The sequence below is a fragment of the Castor canadensis genome, chromosome 8 (genome assembly GCF_047511655.1).
Source record: "Castor canadensis chromosome 8, mCasCan1.hap1v2, whole genome shotgun sequence".
In the NCBI taxonomy this organism is placed as follows: Eukaryota; Metazoa; Chordata; class Mammalia; order Rodentia; family Castoridae; genus Castor; species Castor canadensis.
The window spans coordinates 97,891,214-97,911,573 of NC_133393.1; the positions used below are offsets into that span (position 1 = coordinate 97,891,214).

The 20,360-nt window shown below is 40.1% G+C and overlaps 1 protein-coding gene across 1 annotated transcript; it reads right to left on the reverse strand.

The window, feature by feature from the left end:
* Positions 1-320: 320 nt before the first annotated feature.
* Positions 321-19,289, reverse strand: Ptges3 (prostaglandin E synthase 3). The gene is made up of 7 exons (XM_074083692.1): positions 18,939-19,289; positions 7,487-7,600; positions 7,294-7,363; positions 6,518-6,616; positions 5,471-5,560; positions 1,791-2,770; positions 321-1,505 (listed from the first exon to the last, which is right to left on the reverse strand). Coding segments are annotated over exons 1-6 (486 nt in total). The 5' UTR covers positions 18,941-19,289; the 3' UTR covers positions 321-1,505; positions 1,791-2,659.
* Between the last annotated feature and the right edge of the window lie 1,071 nt (positions 19,290-20,360).

The following is a 20,360-nucleotide window of genomic DNA, read 5'->3' on the forward strand; positions in this document are numbered from 1 at the left end:
TGTCATTCTGAACAGAGCTAGGAAAAAAAAGGCTTCCCCCCTCAAAAAAAAAAAAAAAATCTCCATTAATACCATATATACCTATTATTCCCCCTTCCATCTTACCATTCCTCCCAGTGTGTTCCCTTGACCTGGCCTATCTGTATACAGTAATCACCTGAGAGACTAATCTTTGTATCACCAGCATATTAACATACTGCCTGCAATTCAAGTCCTGAGTATCTGATAAAAAGTGCTTAAGTACAAAGTATTTCTACACTATGAGGAAAATATAGAAGCTATGAGGGAATAAAAACTGCCAAAATGCAGAAGCTCAAAGATTTATAGGAGGACAACACATTTAGTTTTATTTCAATCAAATCACAACACTTTTCTTTTCCAGCCGCTGCAAAGTGCATCTACAATTTTCTATTACAGATCCACTTTATAAAGGTTTCCTGTGACATTACAGCAAGCCTTTTTCCAAACAAAGGAATAGTCCCAAATTCTACCTCAAAAATAAAGACTCCATTCCAGTAAATGGTAAATACATGAAAATACAGTAAACCAGACACTTAAAAGGACAGCCAAGAAATCTTCCAACAGTTTATTAGAAAGAATGTAGACATTTAAAAAAATCCCCACTGTCATGAACATAAATTGAGGTTTTTCAGCCCAATTATAAGCTGAATCAAAAAAGAAATTAAAAAAAATCCAATAGTGTATTAACATTTTCTCACTCATTTGCCATACTGACAGTGCAAATACAAATCTGGTCTAAAATGTACAGACTCTCAAGCAACAATGTACAGCTTTCTTCGTCCTCCATGCTAAGAGATGGAAAAGCTTAAGGGCCAAACAATACCAAATGTATCGGCTTCAAAAACCATCTAAGTTAGGGCATTCACTAGTTTTAGCTAAGATACATCTGGAACACTGACAAGTGATCACTTATGTACAATAATGTGAAGGAAATTTTTTTTTTTTAAATAAACTTCAGTGGAACAACCCTGAAAGATACACCAGAGGAATGGCCAAGTTATCAGTTTAAAGTATCAGCCAATTGTTTCAGCCACTTTTGAGTCTGTGTTCTAGAATCTAACATTTAGTTATCTTTCCCTAAGCTGAGAGCTTCCTATCAAGTCAGTAACTATGTTATGAAGTAAAGGAGACTTAGGTGAAATATCTTTATCACAACTGCTATATCAATTGCCTAGGACCTCAACAGCTTCATGAAGTCTGGGATATGTTCATGCATAAGGATATTGCCTTAGCTGACTTAAAATTGCCCCATACAATGGTACATTATCAACCCTTAGTGAAGCCTTAAAAAAAAAAAAAAAAACCAAAAAAAAAAAAAAAAAACAAACAAACAGGTTGAAAAATGGGTTATAGGAGGCAAAAACAGCATTTGCCTTTAGAGCTATCAACTCAGGAATTTTCTCAATTATGAAATCTTGCAGAAGTTATCTTTCTTTCTCAATATCCAGGTGATGACAGTATTTCTTACTCCAGATCTGGCATTTCTGAAAGAAAAAAATCATTTATTATGAATTATGAGGGGAATACAAGAGAATCTACTAATTTTCAAATCTTGTAAGGAAAGCAGCCAAATAGAATCAAAGTGTTTCCTATTAAATAGTTTGCCTGACTAGGTCAAATCATTTACATTTCTACTTTGGGTATTTATTCAACATCATAAAGACAAATCATTTTCTTTAAGAATTTTATAAAGTTGACACCTCTATTTTGCAAGTTTGGTCTTTGATATGAGACATCTCTGTAGAAACTTATGTTACAAAGACACTTACTTTCATCATCACTGTCTTGTGAATCCTGCAGAAGAGGAAAGAAAAAAGTTACCAAGCTGATCAACTATTCCTCCCCTAACTGATGAGTTAGTTTACCTTAAAAAGCCAAAGCACAAGTATATGACTTAAGGCCTAAATTTACATAAGGTAAATGGAAGTACAGTTGAGTACCTATCTTTCTGTAAAAACCGGTGGTGTACTTCCTGGTAAAATTTTAGCTCACCCTTTAAATCCCTCTCTAAATTGTCCTCTTCTCTCTCGACATCCATAAAGGAAAAATAGCTCAATACAAAAACCAGAATAATAGAAAGTAAATTTTAATCTAGATATTAAAATAGTCCAGGTATTTTCCAAACTACAGAAAGTAACTGTCTGGAAAATGTTAAAAGGATGCCAGAGCAGGGGAATGCTGAAAGTAGACTAATTCATCCTCCTCATCTCATAGATCCACACTACCTACCGTTTACTATAGTCTCTGAATAACCTGCTTAAAATTTAAGCTTATTTAACTTACAGTCTTAAAGTAATCCCTAAACTAACTCCTAAGTTATATGACAACTCAATGCAACGATTCTTTTTTTTATTAATTTTTTTATTATTCATATGTGCATACAATGCTTGGGTCATTTCTTCCCCCTGCCCCCACCCCCTAATGCAATGATTCTTATGAAATCTGGTCCCTTTAGAAATGATTCATGAACATGAGTTCCCTAGAAGGTACCTGGTCCCTCAAAAACGGGCACATTTAAACAACTGCTTTTCCCTACAAAATTATCTTTAAAAAAAATCAAAAAACAAAACAAAAAAAACCCCACACACGCCACTACTAGTTAAGTAACAAAACAAAACCTGAATCTACATAAAATGATCTACAAATGCACTGTTCCTATTAAACAGAAAAAAGAATTTAGACTTACATCATCTGCTCCATCTACTTCTGGTAAATCTACATCCTCATCACCACCCATGTTGTTCATCATCTATTTGAAGTGTAAAAATGAGTTTTAAACATGTTAAATTAAGCCCTATTGATTAGATTACATATTCCAGAGTAAACGCGAAGCCTGGTGACAGGTTTCCACAAATGAAAATACAGAAGAAACTTAAGTACTTTCTTTTCTGAAGAAGGATTATTATAGGTAATTACATGAAATCCTGAAAACTTATAGGGAAATTGAGACTGTCCTCCCTGAAGCAAAGTAAATTTATTAAAATTCGTCCAACAACATATCTATGGATGATAGTTCTGTATAGAGCTGGAGGTGTGACTCAAGTGGTAGAGCATCTGCTTAGCACGCATGAGGCCCTGAGTTCAAACCCCAGTAACACACACCCACAAACTCTGCATAGTGGTTACCTCTGAAGGTGAAGGGAAACAAATGAATTTAGTTGTAGTTCTAAAAGCTTTGCATCTTAAGTTACATGGTATGTGTATTATGATGAAGAGCCATAAATGACTGAAAATAAAGATCTCTGGCTAAGGTAGAAAGGACAAACATGGAGGGGGTGAGCCAAATCGGGATGTAATATATATATATACACATGGAAATGTCATAATGAAACTCCCTGTATATATAGCTGCCTTAAACAAAAATGTCTTTTTTTTTTTCTTGGTGGTGGTTCTGGGGTTTGAACTCAGGGCTTTATGCTTGCTAGAAAGGCACTCTACCACTTGAGCCACTCCACCAGTCCAAAATGTGCCCCCCCACCACCACACACACACCCAAAATGAAGTACAGGAAGGTAAAAAGTCCTGTGTGGGCTTGGTACCAGTGGGAAGGGGAAGAATATTAAGGAAAGAGTGAAGGAGAGTGAATGTGGTAGAAATATGATGGCTTTGTATGAAAATGGAAAAATGAGACTATTCTAAGAAAGGGAGTGGAGATAAAGGTGAATGATAGAGGAGGTGAACTTAACTATTATATTGTAAGCACTTTTGTAAATACCATATTGTACCTCCAGTACAATATAATCAAAACAAAAACAGTATTTTTGGTAGAATAGTTAATGCGTATCAAAGGCCTAAATATTAGTTACACCACAAATAACAATACATGGTGTGGAAAACGTCCTTGAATATTTACAATAAATCGGGACTTTTCATGTTTAGTTGTCTGTAACACAGTATGTTATTTAAAGAGATACAGGTAACCAAAGAGTAAACTATCATCAGACGGGGAGGGACTCATCTCCCCAAATTAAAGCTTTTCAGTAATAACTTAAATTTTAGGGAAAAAAAATCATTTATACAGCATACCTACCTTTGTAAACAAAATTTAAAAAACCGAAACTGTCTTACATAACAACATGGATGAAAGGAAGAACCTGGGGAGCATTCTGCTAAGTGGGCAATTATTGAACAATTCCACTTATATGAGGGATCTAAAATATTTAAACACAGAAACAAGAGTGGAATCACAGCTACTATGAGGTGGTGGGGAAGAGAAAATGGGGGATACTGTTCAATAGGTTGCTAAGTTCTGGCTATAAGATGAGTAGATCTGCTGTAATTTCCTGTGCCTACTCAACAATACTGTACCATGCACTTATAAATCGGAGAGCTCTCATGTTAAGTATTCTTACTTCAATAATAAAGATACATGGTCAAAACCCTTAATATAAAAATTCTGTGCAACTCTAGTCTTTTATTGTTTTTTGCAGTACTGAGGATTGAACTCAGGGCTTCACACTTGCTAGATAGGTGCTTTACTGCTTGAGCCACATTGCCAGCCCACAATCTTGAGTAACACAAGTAAATTTCCCCTGCCTCTGAAGGCACTGTTGAATACCTTTACTAAGTTTCTGTGAGCAGGAAAACTGCTCAAAATGTGCCAAGCACAATGCTAGCTGTTGAGGATACAAACACCAATCATTAGAGCTAGAATGTAAATAATTCAGTAGCTATTTAGGAAGTAAAGTAAGAACAACAAAGATACTGCAATAAATAAGAATATTTACAAAGTTGTGACTTGCACAAATGGTTAACAGTGGCATTAGTCACTATCAATAAGGAGCAGCACAAGTGAGGAGAATCACATGAATACAATGTCCTCTCTTCCTGTTGAAATCAAGGTGCCAGAACCATGTGAGATGTTAAATAAGCAGTTAAATACACAAAGCCAGAAACTTAGCTCTTAACTTAGTTTTTGACACTTGAAGCCCCTTTACCTATAATTTGTAAACTAAAAGTATTGCAATATCCCTGTACACATCTGAGTGTGAATTCACCATGATTCTTGTATTTATAGTTGTACAATTCAGCTCCCAAATGCAAGCCAATTGTTGCATACTCTAAAAAGCCTGTCTCAATGCTGGATTGACTGATAGCAGTTTTTTTGTCTTTATAGGTCAATTTTAAACCACTAATTTAAAAAGTCGGGGCTGGGGATGTAGCTCAGTGGGGTAGACTTGCCAAGCACACACAAGTCCCTGAGTTCAATTCCCAGCACCATTAAAAAAAAAAAAAAATTAAGACCATATCTCCTAGGACTGGTGGAGTGGTTGAAATGGCAGAGCACCTGCCTAGTCAAGTGTGAGGCCTTTAGTTCAAACCCCAGTAACACCCTCCTCGCAAAAAACCCAAAGATCTGGCATCCATTAAATGCTTCAAACCAAATTAAAATGACTACATAGAAATGTACAGGGGGTCAGAGATGGAGAATGCCTTTAAAAGACCTTACCTCAGAAAAACGATCAAAATTAGACATGTCTTCATCTGAATCATCTTCCCAGTCTTTCCAATTATTGAAATCCACACTAAGCCAATTAAGCTACAGATAAATGTAAACATCACCCTATGATTAGGTTAGCTTGTACCTTAACACATTTTTTTAACTATAGTGGGACATGCAATTAGCACAAAAAATAGAAAAACCAGTGTGAACTTACTAGTTTCATGAATCTTATTTTAGTTGTAAAACCTACATTACACAACAAAAACTTATTGGTAGGAATGATTTTTAGAAGTTTTTCAGCAACACCAAACTATGATCCTATGTGACAGCCAAGTAAATTACAAATACTTTTTCTGTCTCAAAAAAACTCAAGGGCTGGGGTTATAGCTCAGGGGTAGAATGCTTGCTGTCTCTTTTATGAGACACGGTCTAGCCCCAGGCTGGCTTTGAAGTCATTAGCCTCCTGCCTCTGCCTCCTGACTTCAGGCATGCCACCACAGCAGCTCTCTTTTTGTTGTGCCTTGTACATGTGAAACCACCACTCTACTACTGAGGTACACCCATTTTCTTGGTGGTACTGGGAAGTTGAACTCATGCTTGCTAGGCAGGCACTCTACCACTTGAGCTGTGCTCCCCAACCCTTTTTGCTTTTAGTTAATTTTGAAACAGATTCTCACTTTATGCCCAGCCAGTCTTGACCGTGATTCTCTTACTGTGCTTCCCCAAGTAGGTGGGATGACAGGCGAGAACCACCAATAGCCAACTGGTGGTTGTGCTGGGTCTTTAGAACTTTTTGCCCAGAATAACTCCAAAAGCAATCCTTCTGATCTCCCTCTCCCCAGCAACTAAGATTACAAGCTTGATCCACTGTGCTCAGTGCAAAGTATGTCTCTCAAATATTATGCATCAACTAGTGACTGATTTTCTGGTGACAGAGAATACAGAATGAACTTTTATATTTAGCCATGAAAACATAAACAAGTGTGCCTTTATTATATTACTTGAATTAAAAATATACAACAAAACACAAAAATAAGAGACAGAGAAACTTACCTTTGCCCTTTCTTTTGTTAACCTAGGCCATGACTGGCCAGATTCTCCTTTTCGTAAACAACATAAAATTGATCTGTCCGTTCTTTTATGCTTGGAATCCTAAAAAGGAAAGTATCATCATACCATTTATCTTCCTAGGATCACTATAAGATAGACAATAGCCTGTCCTTTCTCACCTCTCCTTTTTTCTAACTTCTCCCCTCCCGCAACTTCCCACAGTGCTAGGGATCTTATGAACCCAGGGCCAAGTGCTCTACCACAGAGCTATACCCCCAGCTCTTGGTTTTAAGACAGAGTCTTACTACATAGCTCATTTTGGCCTCCAATTTACAATCCTCCTGCCTCAGCCCTGCAAGTGCTGGGATTACAGCTGTGTACCACCATGTCTGGCTCTTTTCTAATGTTCATTTTCTCCAGACTTACTTAAAAGAAGCAGGCCCTTGACTATTAAAAAATTCCAACTATCCAATGCAACCCCCCCAACCCCCCTCCCCCCGCAAACGCACAAATTCTAATTTAACTTGGTGGGGTTTTTCCCCTTGTCTATGCAAGGTGAATAAAACCTTTAAACATTTAAAATATGGTAACCCTACAGAATGATTTAAAGATTCTATTCTTAGATTAAGACAAGCCTCACGAATACTGTCCAAACAGCAGTAAAACGTAACTATATATAGAGAAAGTAGAACTAGTCTTTGAACTGTTATGGTAACAGTGTGTATTGTTGAAATTTTCCTCATAATTTAAATCAAGAGCAAAGCATAAAGACTACTTACATTTGGATCAATACAGTGAAAAAGATCAATTTCATTTAAATGTTTAAAATTATCACTTCCTCCAAGACAACTATATTAAAAAAAGGGAAAAAAATAAATAAGCCTCATTTTTCAGTGAAAAAAAAAAAAAACGAAATAAGAAAACCAAAGTTATCTTAAACCTTTTACCCAATGATGTAAAAATGGTAATTACCTGAAAGTTAGTTTGGATTTTTCAAAGTTTACATTAACATCTTTACTGTCTTCAACACAAAATTCAATGAAGACATAGTCCCTTCGATCGTACCATTTTGCAGAAGCAGGCTGCCTACAAAGAGAAAATGTAAAAAAAAGTCAAGCTGTAATTCATTAATTGAATATTTACGTATCCTCATGTTTAACAAATAATGTTATTTTTCTACTCCATTATAGCACTGTTTTGAGGCAGCTTACTATATTTTTAAACACAAACTACATTTTTAGGTACATTACAAATTAAAATGAGTCTCTGATGAAGTTTAGTTTCAGAAGAACATTGATTTTTATTTATTTTGTGTTTTGTTAGATTGTTTGTGGTCCTTGGATTTGAACTCAGAGCCTTGTACCTACATGCTCTACCACTTGAGTCAGACCTCCAGCTCCGTAAGTAGGAATTTTAAAAGCCAAACAATGCTTAGCATTTAGTTAGCCCTGTAAAAAATCAGGTGCTCCTCTTTCTGTGTCCTACTCCTAAAATTAAACTTTATAGATTTCATCAACCAAGAAGAGAACTAAATCCATTTCCAGGTGAAATACAGTATTCTTTCTCTCTACTTCTACATTGTTAGAAACTGGGAACTGGCTGAGAATATAGCTCAGTATTAGGAGTGCTTGCCTAATGCACAAGGCAAGCATGAGGCCCTGGGTTCAAAAAGTATGGGAAATGACAACAATGTGTTAAGTTTTAAAATATGTTCTCATCTGTAGTTTATTTCTGACTATATACAACTTTTTCTGCAAACAAATTCTGGACTGGCCTTGGGCTTGCAGTCCAGTCCTCTTGCTTCACTCTTCTAAGTGCTGGAATTACAGGTGTGCACCACTATGCCCAACCTTTTATCTGTATGTGTATCCAAAATATGTCAGGAGCAACCTACAATAGTTGCTTTTTCCTTAATATTGTTCCATTATTCCTGTCTTCATATTGACTCTAACCATCTATTAGATCTCATCTATTAGATGAGATCAGACACGTTCAGGATGGTATGGCCATAGACTCTAATCATCTATTAAAATTATGTTTTTGAATATGGCTAAGAAACATTAAAAGGAAAATACATCTAAGTATGGCTGATTAACAGACAATAAAGATTGTAAGGGGTCAGACTGGCAGAGTGGCTTAAATAGTACAGTGCCTGCCCAACAAGCATAAAGCCAAGTTTAACCCCGAGCACCACCAAAAAACAAAACCTGAAAGATTTTACGTAGCAAGTTATTTTCTTTGTAATCTTTAACTAAGTTACTTAAGAGACAAATGTTTAATCCCAGCTATTCAGGAGACTGAGGCAAGAGCTTCAGGAGTTTGAGACCATGGGCAACATAGGAGAACTTGTCTCCAAAAAACAATCCTCCCCTGCAATAAATGGAAGGTTTTAGTCTCAAATGCTCAATAAAGATTTTTATACAACTGTTACAGAACTCCATCACACTGATATGAGATCTCAAGCTAATCTTTAAATGAAAATCACACATGGTAGTTTCCAAATTTGAAATATCAGCAAGTTACAAGCATAACAACTCTCTGTAGGAATGTGACAGATTATTTTTTTGCAGTGGTAGGGAATGAACCCAGGGCTTCATGCATAATGCTAGGCAAGCATCCCCTCACTGAGCTACATACACCCAGCCCAGGTGGCAGTTTTTTTTTTTTTTTTTTTTTTTGGCATCACTGGGCTTCATGCTTCAGCCACTCTGCCAGTCCTTTTTTTTGTGATCCCCACTCCCAGGATCTTGCACTGGCTTCACACTACGATCCTCCTGATCTCTGCCTCCCACATAGCTAGTATAAGCCACACCAGCAAAATTTTTTCTTTTTTTTACCCAGGAGATTATATTTATTCATATCTTGCATGGTACTCGTTTGTGCTTGCTAGAAAGGTGCTCTACCACTTGAGCCTTGTTCCTAGCCCAGGAGATTTAATTAACTCATTTTAGCAGTGATAGGAATTGAACCCAGAGCCTTGCACATGCTAGGGAAGCACTCTACCATCACTGAGCTACATACATTCCCAGTCCTTTAATTTAATTTTATTTTTTCCGGTACTGGGGCTTGAACACAGGACCTACATCTTAAACCAGTCAGCAGCCTTTTTTGTGTTAGGTATTTTCTAGATAAGGTCTCTTGAACTATTTGTCCAGGCTGGCTTCGAACCTCGATCCTCCTGATACAGGCCTGAGCAACTGGCACCCGGCCCCAGTCCTTTAATTTTTATTTTGAAACAAGGTCTCACTAAGTTGCCTAGGCTGGTCTCAAATTTTTGAATATCCTGCCTCAGTCTCTAGAGTGCTGGGATTTCAGGCTTGCATCACCATCATACTGCCCTGCTTTCAGATTTTAAATGCCTCTTAAAAAGAAGTCTAATCAAATTTTGTGAATAAAGAACACAACTTCTAATGTTAGCATGTTATCGTATCAAATAAACAATTTAATTGCTTCCTGCCATAGCTGAGATGACAGGCATGTGCCACCATGCCCAGCTTTTTCCACTGAAAACTTTCTGCAGGTGCAGGCCTGGAACTGTGATCTCAGTCTCCCAAGTTAACTAGGATTGCAGGATTGAAACACCATCCCCAGGTACTTTAAAAACAGCATTAATGACAACAAGTGGAAGCAGTTAACACTGCAGTGCCAAAACATCATTCATAACTAAAAAGAACCAGAGTTTCTTTGGAAAAATTCCTGTAAATGAAGCTTTCATAATGTGAGACCAATCAAAAGAAGAGGCAACAAGGGCCTGCTCTTAAACAAAGACAATTTGAACACCAGAACGAACGACTGCAAGGGCTGGGAATTTAACAGGTAAAGTGCTTGCTCTTGGGGTAAGGATGGGCCACGGAGATGTCTGCAAAGTAATTCAAGCATACTGAAGATAAAAACTCAAGTTTAGCCAGATAACCCTGTAATCTTAGCACTCTGGGAAACATAAATTTGAGGCCAGTTTGGTATATGTACTGCCTCAACCCTGGTACCACCCAAAAAAGAACAAACTACTTACAACTCCAATTCACCAGAAGATGCTAGGGCACTAATTCTTTATTGATTTTTTTGTGGTGCTGAGGTTAGATCTCAGGAACTCCAGCTTGAGCATTACTGAGGGCTGCAGGCGTGGTTCAAGTGATAAGAGTGCCTGCCTAGCAAGCGTTGAGGCCCTGAGTTCAAACTTAAAAAAAAAAAAAAAAAAGAAAAAGAAACAGGCCAGACTCAGGAAGCAGAGATCAGGAGGACTGAGGTTGGGGGCGGGGAGGGATTAGTCCCAGAGGCCCTATCTTGGAAAAAACCCATCACAAAAAACAGCTGGTGGAGTAACTCAAGGTGTAGTCCCCAGTTCAAGCCCCAGTGCCACAAAAAAAAAAAAAAAAAAAAAAAAAAAAGTCATGAATTCAAACCCCAGCACTACTCAAAATAAATAAATAAAATTCACTGGGTATAAGGGGTGAGTGACATATAAAACAGACCACATCCTGATAGTGGTTGACACCAAAAAAATGGCTACATGGGGATTCACTGTAGTATTGTACCTTTTGTGTTTACATATACATATGATAAAATAAAAAATCATTAACTTGGGAATGATAAAGGAAAAAAAAAAATCGCTAGTGGAGTGGCTCTAGTGGTAGAGTGCCTGCCTAACAAGCATGAGGCCCTGAGTTCAAGCCCCAGTACCACCAAAAGAAAAAAAAAAACAGAAAAGAATCAAGTTTAGCCGGGCACTGGTGGCTCATGCCTGTAACCCTAGCTACTCAGGAGGCAGAGATCAGAAGGATCATGGTTCAAAGCCAACCAGGGCAAACAGTTTGAGAAACCCAATCTCAAAAAAAAAAAAAAAATCCATCACAAAAGGGGCTGGTGGAGTGGCTCAAGGTATAAAGCCCCAGCACTGAAAAACAAAAAAAACAAAAAAACACCACATTAACTTGGGGACTGGGAATATATAACTCAGTAGTAGAGCTTGTGCCTAGCCTGTGAGGTCCTGGGTTTAATACCCAGTGCTACAAAGTAACAAAAACACCCCTGGACTGATAAGATTCCTCTCCCAATACATTTTACAAAAGGTATTTCAATAAAATCCTCCAACTAACTTTTATAGTCACACAAAGATATATTTACAGTACTGCTTACTTTGTAAAAGGCAAATTGTATATTAAGAACCTACAAACCAAGGATTATCAGCTTTCTTTTTTTTGTGGTACTGGGGGTTGAACTCAGGACCTTGTACTCATTAGGCAAGTACACTACCACTTGATCCAGACCCCACTTATATTCCAGGCCAACCCAGACCATTCTATTTATGCTTCCCAAGTAGCTGGTTTGAATTCAGGGCTTCATGCTTGCTAGGCAGGAACTCTTCTTACTACTTAAGCTGTTCTGCCAGCCCTTAAGACCTCATCTTTTTTTCTTTTTTTTTGGCGTGGTACTGGGATTTGACTTCAGTGCATACACCTACAGCCACTCCACCAGCCCTTTCCTGTGATGGGTTTTTTCTTTGAGATAGGGTCTCTCGAACTATTTGCCTGGGCTGGCTTCGAACCACGATCCTCACATTCTCTGCCTTCTGAATAGCTAGGATTACAGGCATGAGCCACTGGCACCAGGGTAAGACCTTATTTAAAAAACAAAAACAAAAACAAACCACAGAACAAATACTAATGCAGCTATCATATCAAAGAATCAGTGGTAGAGAAACCCAATACTGGACATACAGAATTTTACCTGCCCTTATTTCTACATCCAACATAAGATAAATCTCCAATTCCTCTTTTCTCTCTGAATTTCCGGTGTCCATAGTTTCTTATATGCAGGTACTCCAGACCATCACACAGAAAGCTTAAATAACTTTAAGTCTACACATCAGAATTTAGTAAGAAAAAAATTTAATTTGTTTTGCAGTACTGTGGTTTGAACTCAAGGCCTATACCTTGAAGCCACTCCACCAGCCCTTTTTTGTGATGAGTTTTTTCAAGATAGGAACTATTTGTCAGGGCTTGCTTTGAACCATGTTCCTCCTGCTCTCTTCCCCTTGAGTAGCTAGGATTGCAGATGTAAACCACCGGTGCCCGACAAAATGGAAATTTTTAGAATATATAGAATATAACTGAGGCCTATAAATCTTAGTTGATACTATAATTCAAATTTGGCTTTCTCCTTGTATGCACATACGAATAATAAAATTAAAAAGAAAAAAAAAATAAAAAATACTAAAAAAAACAAACAAAAAAACAAATTTGGCTTTCTGAAAAATATTTAAGCCAATCTCATTGGGGATATACACGCAGGTATGCATATGCTCTTCCCATAAAATTACATAGCATTCCATGGGTATATTTCCCCCAGCTATACTTAATTTAATGCTTTTCTTCTCACATAGTATACAGATTTCTTTACAAATCAAAGTTTCAGGAGAATTGACCTAGAAGGTAACACCCACGCACGGGAGGTCAATGTGAGTCAATGCCCTGTATGGCTATCCTTATCTCAACCAGCAAAAACCCTTGTTCCTTCCTATTATTGCTTATACTCTTTCTACAACAAAATTAGAAATAAGGGCAGAATAGTTTCTGCTGGGTATTGAGGGGGGGGAGAGGGAGGGGGCGGAGTGGGTGGTGAGGGAGGGGGTGGGGGCAGGGGGGAGAAATGAACCAAGCCTTGTATGCACATATGAATAATAAAAGAAAAATGGAAAAAGAAAAAAATAATAATAAAATAAAAAAAACAAAAACAAACAAACAAACAAAAAAAACCAAATCAAAGTTTCTAGCAAGGTGAGGTCATTCATGCCTGCAATCCTAGCTACTCAAGCCTGGGCAAAAATCACTAAGCCAGGAGTGGTGGTACATGCCTGTGGTATCAGCTATGTACGCAAAAACTGTTGACAACTTAACTGAAAAATAAAAGCAAAGAACAGCTGGGCAAGGCCTTAAAGTTCAAACCCCAAAACTGCTCCTCCCTGTCAAAATTTCTACATATACAAATGTACTAACACTAATAGACTCACCAAGATGACAAAGGTACTTTGAGGACATGTATTGACTCGGTACTTTTAGAAAAAAACAGGACATAACACCAGAAACAGGACTTATAGACTGTGTCTCACAAACTATTTTTTTCTTTGCAGTACCGAGAACTGAACACAGGGCCTCAAGCGCTGAGCTACAACCCCAGTACCAAATTTTCTCAACTTTCTACCTTCCAATCTCAGATATAGTTGAATTTGACTGAAGGTGCGCTACAGTAGGATACAGGTCCCATACAGAGGAGATCCTAGTTAGTTCCCTAACTGTGAAGCATCTTAAGTAACCAAGCCATATAACTAAAACACATTTAGTAGGGGGGCAATGTAACTAAGGTACAATGTAAACCTGATTGGAATTGTCACTATGAATCACACCATATAAGGAATATATCCTAATAAAAAAATTTTAAATAAATACAAACTTATTTAAAGTTTGAACACTATTCATTAAATAAGTATTTACTGGATTTGGTGCCAGGGACTGTTCTGGAGAAAAAGTAGTCAACAGAAGATGAAAATCCCAGCCTTTAAGCAGCTTATATTTAGTTGGGCACCAGTGACTCAAGCCTGTAATCCTAGCTACTCAGGAGGCAGAGATCAGGAGGATTGAGGTTGGAAGCCATCTCAGGCAAATAGTTTGAAATACCGTAACTTGAAAAAGTCCTTCACAAAAATGGGCTGGTGGAGTAGCTCAAGGTGTAGGCCCTGACCTCAAGCCTACAAAAGGAAGAAGCCCCTACCAGGCATGATAGTTTATTTACCCTGTAGTTTGGATAAATAGTTCAAGAGACCCCATCTCCAAAATAACCAGAGCAAAATGAACTGCAGGTATGGCTCAAAGAGTAGAGTGCCTGCTTTGTAAACCTGAAGCCCCATTAAGTAACACACATACACACAGAGTCCTCTTTGCTCAGAGAAACCCTAAGATATTTCTCGTATTTTCTGATCTGTTGTGCATCAGTTGTACTACTAAAAATTCTCTGGAAAGGCGGTATGAACAAATATGCTAGCACGGTTTCCCAAATGAAATGTCAAGGTGCATTAGGGTGCCATGGAGAATTCATCACAACGTTGATAAATGTTGGTATGTACTAGTTTGAGGTGGTTCAACACCTGAATGCACTATATCCCTCTTCATTCTGTAAGTTTCATCTTCTCAAAGCTGGATTTGTTTTTGTGTGTGTGAAACTAGGTTTTGAGCTCAGGGCTTCGCACTTGCAAAACAGGTACTCTACTGCTTGAGCCACATCTCCAGTCCATTTTGTTTTGGGTATTTCAAACATGTGGTTTCTTGAACTATTTGCCCAGGCTGACGTCAAAGCACAAGCCTCCCAAAGTAGCTAGGACTGCAGGTGTGAGCCTCTGGTGCCCAGCTCAACACTGGATTTCTAGCAGTTGTTGTGATTTAAAAAAATAACAATGCTGGGCACCATTGGATCACAGTTCAAAGCCAGCCTAGGCAAACAGTTTGAGACAGAGACCCTATCTTGAAATTACCCAACACAAAAAAAGGGCTGGAGAAGTGGCTCAAGTGGTAAGAACACCTGCCTTGCAAGAGTAAGGTCCTGAGTTCAAACCCCTGTGCTGTTAAAAAAAAAGTAAAAATAAAGAGGAGGGAGATGTGTAGCTCAGTGGTAGAACACCTGCATAAAGCTCTGGACTCAATCTCCAAAACCAAAAAAAAATAAATTAAAAAAAACCACACACAAGTACCCACCAAAAAACAAAACCAATGGGGAACAGAAAGTGAGATGGAAATACATAACATTTCAAAGTGTGAAATGTTATAAGTGCCCAAAGGCATACACATCCCACCAGTAACTAGTAATAATTTTTTTCTTTTCACTTGATTTGTATACTTTTTTAAATAGCTACTACCCTTTAAGAATGAAATAGTCGTGTTGTTTGACCCAACCACCTCATAAATGAGACTGCTAGTTATGCCTTTTGTCTTCATAGCACCATAAAAAAAACTTCTAGGGCTAGCCGAGTGGCTCCAAGGAGTAGAATGCTTGCCTTGCAAAAATGGGATACCCTGAGTTCAAACCCCATAAGGGCAAAAAAACCCACCAAAACTTACAATATCAGGAACCAAGAACATTAGTAGAACCTCTGTTCTAGCCCTTTAATTTACTAACTCCCATTCTAAGACATAAAGACAAAACCTGTTCATGGTCCTATTTCTCCCCAAAATTTGTGTTTCTCTTCCAAGCAACTCTATGACCTTTCCATAGTTCTTTAGAATTTCATTCTTTTGAAGTTTGAAAACAGCATTAAAAGTTTACAAAGGCATTTTCTTCTGAAAAAGAGACTATCTATGACCACAAAATGATGCAGGTTTCTAGATTTTTAAACAGGCAATACAACTAAACAATGAATCTTTAGCAATAAAATAGTGGCCTGCACTCAAGAGAGTTTTGTCACTTCAGTTTCTACTGGCTCTAGTTAAAGCCTAACTGTGGAGAGAAAAAAAAAAGCCTAACTGAAAAAGAAAAAATTCAGTTGCCAGGTTACAGTAGTTAGGAAATCAACACTGAACAAAGGCCATCATCATTTACTCTTTTCTAACTTAAGAGAAATTAACCATATACCATATGGTCATTATAAAAATGTTTTGAAGGCTGAAAACTGATTATTTTATTTTTTGGGTTCAACCCTACAAAGCTGAATATAGCAAAGTAAGAATTTAGCCAACATTAAATATACTAGTTGGGAACCCCTGGTTCAAATCTGCAATCCTACCAACTTGGGAGGCTGAGATCAGGAGGACTGAGGTTTGAGGCCCACCCAGACAAGTAATTTGCAAGACTCCATCTCCAAAATAACCACAGGAGGAGGGGTGGCTCGAGTTAGAGAGTGCCTGCTTTGCAAGAATGAAGCCCTGAATTCAAACACTAACCACACACAAAAAAGTGACAGTATGTTTCTGGAAAATTTATTACATGACAGGCACCAAAAAGAATGGCTTCAGACATCTCAAAATTAAATGATTTTACTTTGTACCTCTTGTTAATTTCTCCTATAATTTAAAAAGAAGTGCAAAGTTAGTAAAAGGTCTTAAACAAGGGAGCCTTAAAAATCCCTTTTCCAAGGTAGATGTGAAATCAAGACTTTTTTTCCCTTTGGGTGGGGGGAAAGGGGTGCTTTTGAACCTTCGGATTCACGAAGCTCTACTGCTTGAGACAAGCCTCCAGCCACAGTGTTTTTTTGACAACAAAAGAAAAAGAAAAGCTACTAGACAAACACAGCTTGACTGCGGGATTTAGCTAGGAAATCACGAATAAAGAACTCTCACAGAAAAATACATTCTCAAACTCTTAAGACATCCAGCATAAATGTCTCTCCTAGCCAGGCACCAGTGGCTCACCCTGTAATCCTAGCTATTCAGGAAGTAGAGATCAGGAGGATCATGGTTCAAAGCCAGCCCAGGGAAATAATCTGAGACCCTATGGGGGGGGGGGGAATTTCACCAAAAAAAAAAAAAAAAAGGGGGGGGGAGGCTGGTGGAGTGCCTCAAGGTGTAGGCCTTGAGATCAAACCCCAATACCGCCCCTCCCCCAAAAAGTTTCTCCATCTCTGAAAAAACCTGCAAGACATCAACAAATTCAACCCTTATCAACTAGATTCTTCCTAAGACTAGTTGACCCATTAAAGGTTTCTTCCAACTCAAATGACAACACAATATTCGCTTTATAAATCGCATTTAAGTCAAAATGCCCTGAAGAGTTTACAAAATGGCATATACTGAGAATTTTTAAAGAAGAGATTTATCTGGTATCTGTCAAAACATTAGTTTTCAAGGTAGTGTTCTTGTAACTACAGAGGCTGCTTTTTGGAATATTGATTGCTGCACTTCTCATCTATTTACATAACTTGGCATTTCTTAAATATTTTAATGGAATCCCCCCTACCCCTGCCAAATTATTGATTCAAGCCATTTTAAACATGGTATTTCTTCCCGAAAAAAGATCGTTTGAGCACACTACTCTATAAGTTGGTTTTGCTGAATCTGACAGTTCACTTTCTCTTCACAGATTTTCGAAATAAGAAAGAGTAAGTCTTTAACACTGACAACCCTTGCTACATTATATTTCCAAGGGAAAGAAAGCAAAAGCTGTTTTATAGAAGTTTGTTTTTTAAAGTCTTTTGGCCTGGGTAATGGCTGAGAAGTGGAGTGCCTAGCATTGGATGAGACCGTGGCTTCAATCCCCACTACCGGAAAAATAAAATAAAGCTCCTCCACACACTCTTGACAGTACTTTATTCTTGAGGCTGTTCTCAGTCATCAACTGGCTAAAGGGGTATCCCGCACTTAGATCTGCCCATAGAATGTACTCATCAAAGTAAACCCTGGAGAGAGTAATACTTTTTACATTAGTAATAAAAACTGTCTTTATTATCTCCATATCCAACTTTGGGTGCAGTTAGCTCCCCTCACCCCCTCCAAAAAACCAAACCAAACCCATCAAACCTCTGAAATCAGTTCTCACGTCTTAAAAAGCTTTTCCTAAGAATGGAAGGCCTGAAAAAAAGTGCCAATAAAATTCTTAGTCGTTTAAAATCAACAATTTTCCTTTATCGTAATAAATCCAGGGATTGCTAAAAGAATCTGCGACCACCTCCACGAACAAACGTTTGGGTCTTGGGGACGAGTAGCTGATCACCTACCGATTTCATCCTCCCAGAGAAGGAAACACTACCTAAACTTTCCCGCGGGACACAAAACGTCCCCAGGACGCGTCCCCTGAACACGTGCACCACTACCTGCTCTATGGCAGCTCCTCCTCGCTGCCAGGGAAGCGGCCACCTTTTTTTCCCCGAACCTGGACTTAGGAGGCGGCCCGAGGCCCGGGAGAGGGGAGGAAGTGGCGGTGGCGCATGGCCTCGCTCTAGTTGCCTAGCACCACGGAGGCCGCGTGGTGGCGGCCAGGCGCGCCACTAGCTTGTGGGGCGACCACCACAGGTGCGCCCAGCCCGGGGCCTGCTCCGTGCTGCCCAGGAGGCCAGGTGGCCGCCGTCCGCAGGCGTCCACGCCTCCGCGGCGCCCACATGGCGAGCAGCGCCGACGGCCGAGTTACCCCGAGTTCCGAGTAACGCAGACCGCCCAAGGGGGAAAAGTGGAATTTCTGGCGCCGGGAAGCGAAGGGAAGCCTCAGAGATGGGGAGAAGTGGACATCTGGAGGGAAAAAATGTCCTCCACCCGCCAACGGTAACCGGAACAAGGATCCTGAACTTCCCACCACCAAGCAGGGACGACTGCTACTACCAAAGGGCGAAAGCCCAAGGACCGCCAGAAAGTGGGGGAAGGAGGGCAGGGAGACGCTTCCCGGGACCCCCCTCCCCCGCGGCCTCGACCCCACTCCAGGCGACCTTCCCTCGGCGGGATGTCGTACTCACATGGTGAACGGGGTAGGGGGACGGGCGAACAAGTGGGCGGACCTCTCTGGCGGCGGCTGCTGTGGAGTTGACTCCTCTCCGGTGGCGACTCTGGCGTTTTCTCCCCGGTCGCGGCCTCTTCTTGCGTCCCCTCAGGCGACGGCGGCAGCGGCGGCGGGCTCGACCTCGATTCCCAGAATGCACCGCGCGGCGAGAGCGGCTCGTCAGTCGGAGAGAAAAGTGTAGGAAAAGGGGCGCGAGGACGGAGAATGAACGTGCGTGCGTGCGAGCGAGGGGTGGTGAGGCCGGGCGGCGGCTGGTGACGCAGCAAAATGCCCGGGCCTGGCCGCCGCGCCTGCGCAGTCTTTGTTTTCGGCCTCCAGCACGGCTTTCTAGAGATATCTACGGAAAGGGCGGGGCCTTCTAAGCTCCTTCGCGATCCTTCCCGCGCCGGCCCCGCCCTTCGTCCTCCCACCACCCCGTCTCACGGCCTAGCTGGTTCCAGCTTTGCTTTCGCGCTCCGGTCTCGCGTTGGAAAACCGTTGGCCCCGAGCCGCCGTGGCACGCGCCTTAGGCCATTTCCCTGAGAAATGGCTGGGCAGGGCTGGGAATGTGAGGAAGGCTGAGGCAGAGGGATGCTGAATCTGGAGCCTTGACTACCGCAATGAAGCACTGGTTGCTTCTCAGGGGGAAAAGCCAGGGTCTGAGGAAACAAAAAAGATGGGAAAAGCCTGTGCTGGTTAAATTTACAGACAAGGGCTAACTTCTAAGCAAAGACCGGGGCCCACCTCACCATTTTACTGAAGGTTGAGACCCTCCCTGTATAGGGCAGTGGAAATGCGAGGTCTCTGAAGAGAAGCCTTTAAGACCGTTTCGGGCCGACCTCTGCCCCTCCTTAGTGACACAGGAAGGGAAGTTGAGGGAGACTCTGGAACTCGTGGTGAATCCACGCACGTCACTCATCTGTGAGAGAGGGGTCCCCCATCTGCTGTGAAATGTTAGTGCTTGGACTGGCTTTTATGAACGACCTCACTGGGTTAAGGTCTAAGGAACCAAGAGAATCAAAACAATTTTCGTGTTATCAATACCACCTAAGGATTGGAGCAGCAAAGACACACTGGGGTGCACCGTTAGGGAGAACTCAAGGAGGCTTAAGGAAAGTGTCATAAAACGTTTGGGAAGCCTGGCTCCTGTGGCATGCCTATAATCCTAGCTACTCAGGAGGCAGAGATCGGGAGGATCGAGGTTCGAAACCAGCTCAGGCAAATAGTTTGTGAGAGAGACCCTATCTCAAAAAAGAAAAAAAAATCACAACCTAACTAGAAAAATCTGAATTTTGGAACCAGTCGGTAACATTTGCTGATGAATTGGCAATCCATCCCCTTTTTCCATTTTCTCCTAAATGTATGTATTTGTTTCAAGATTTTTGTTTTTCCAATTAAA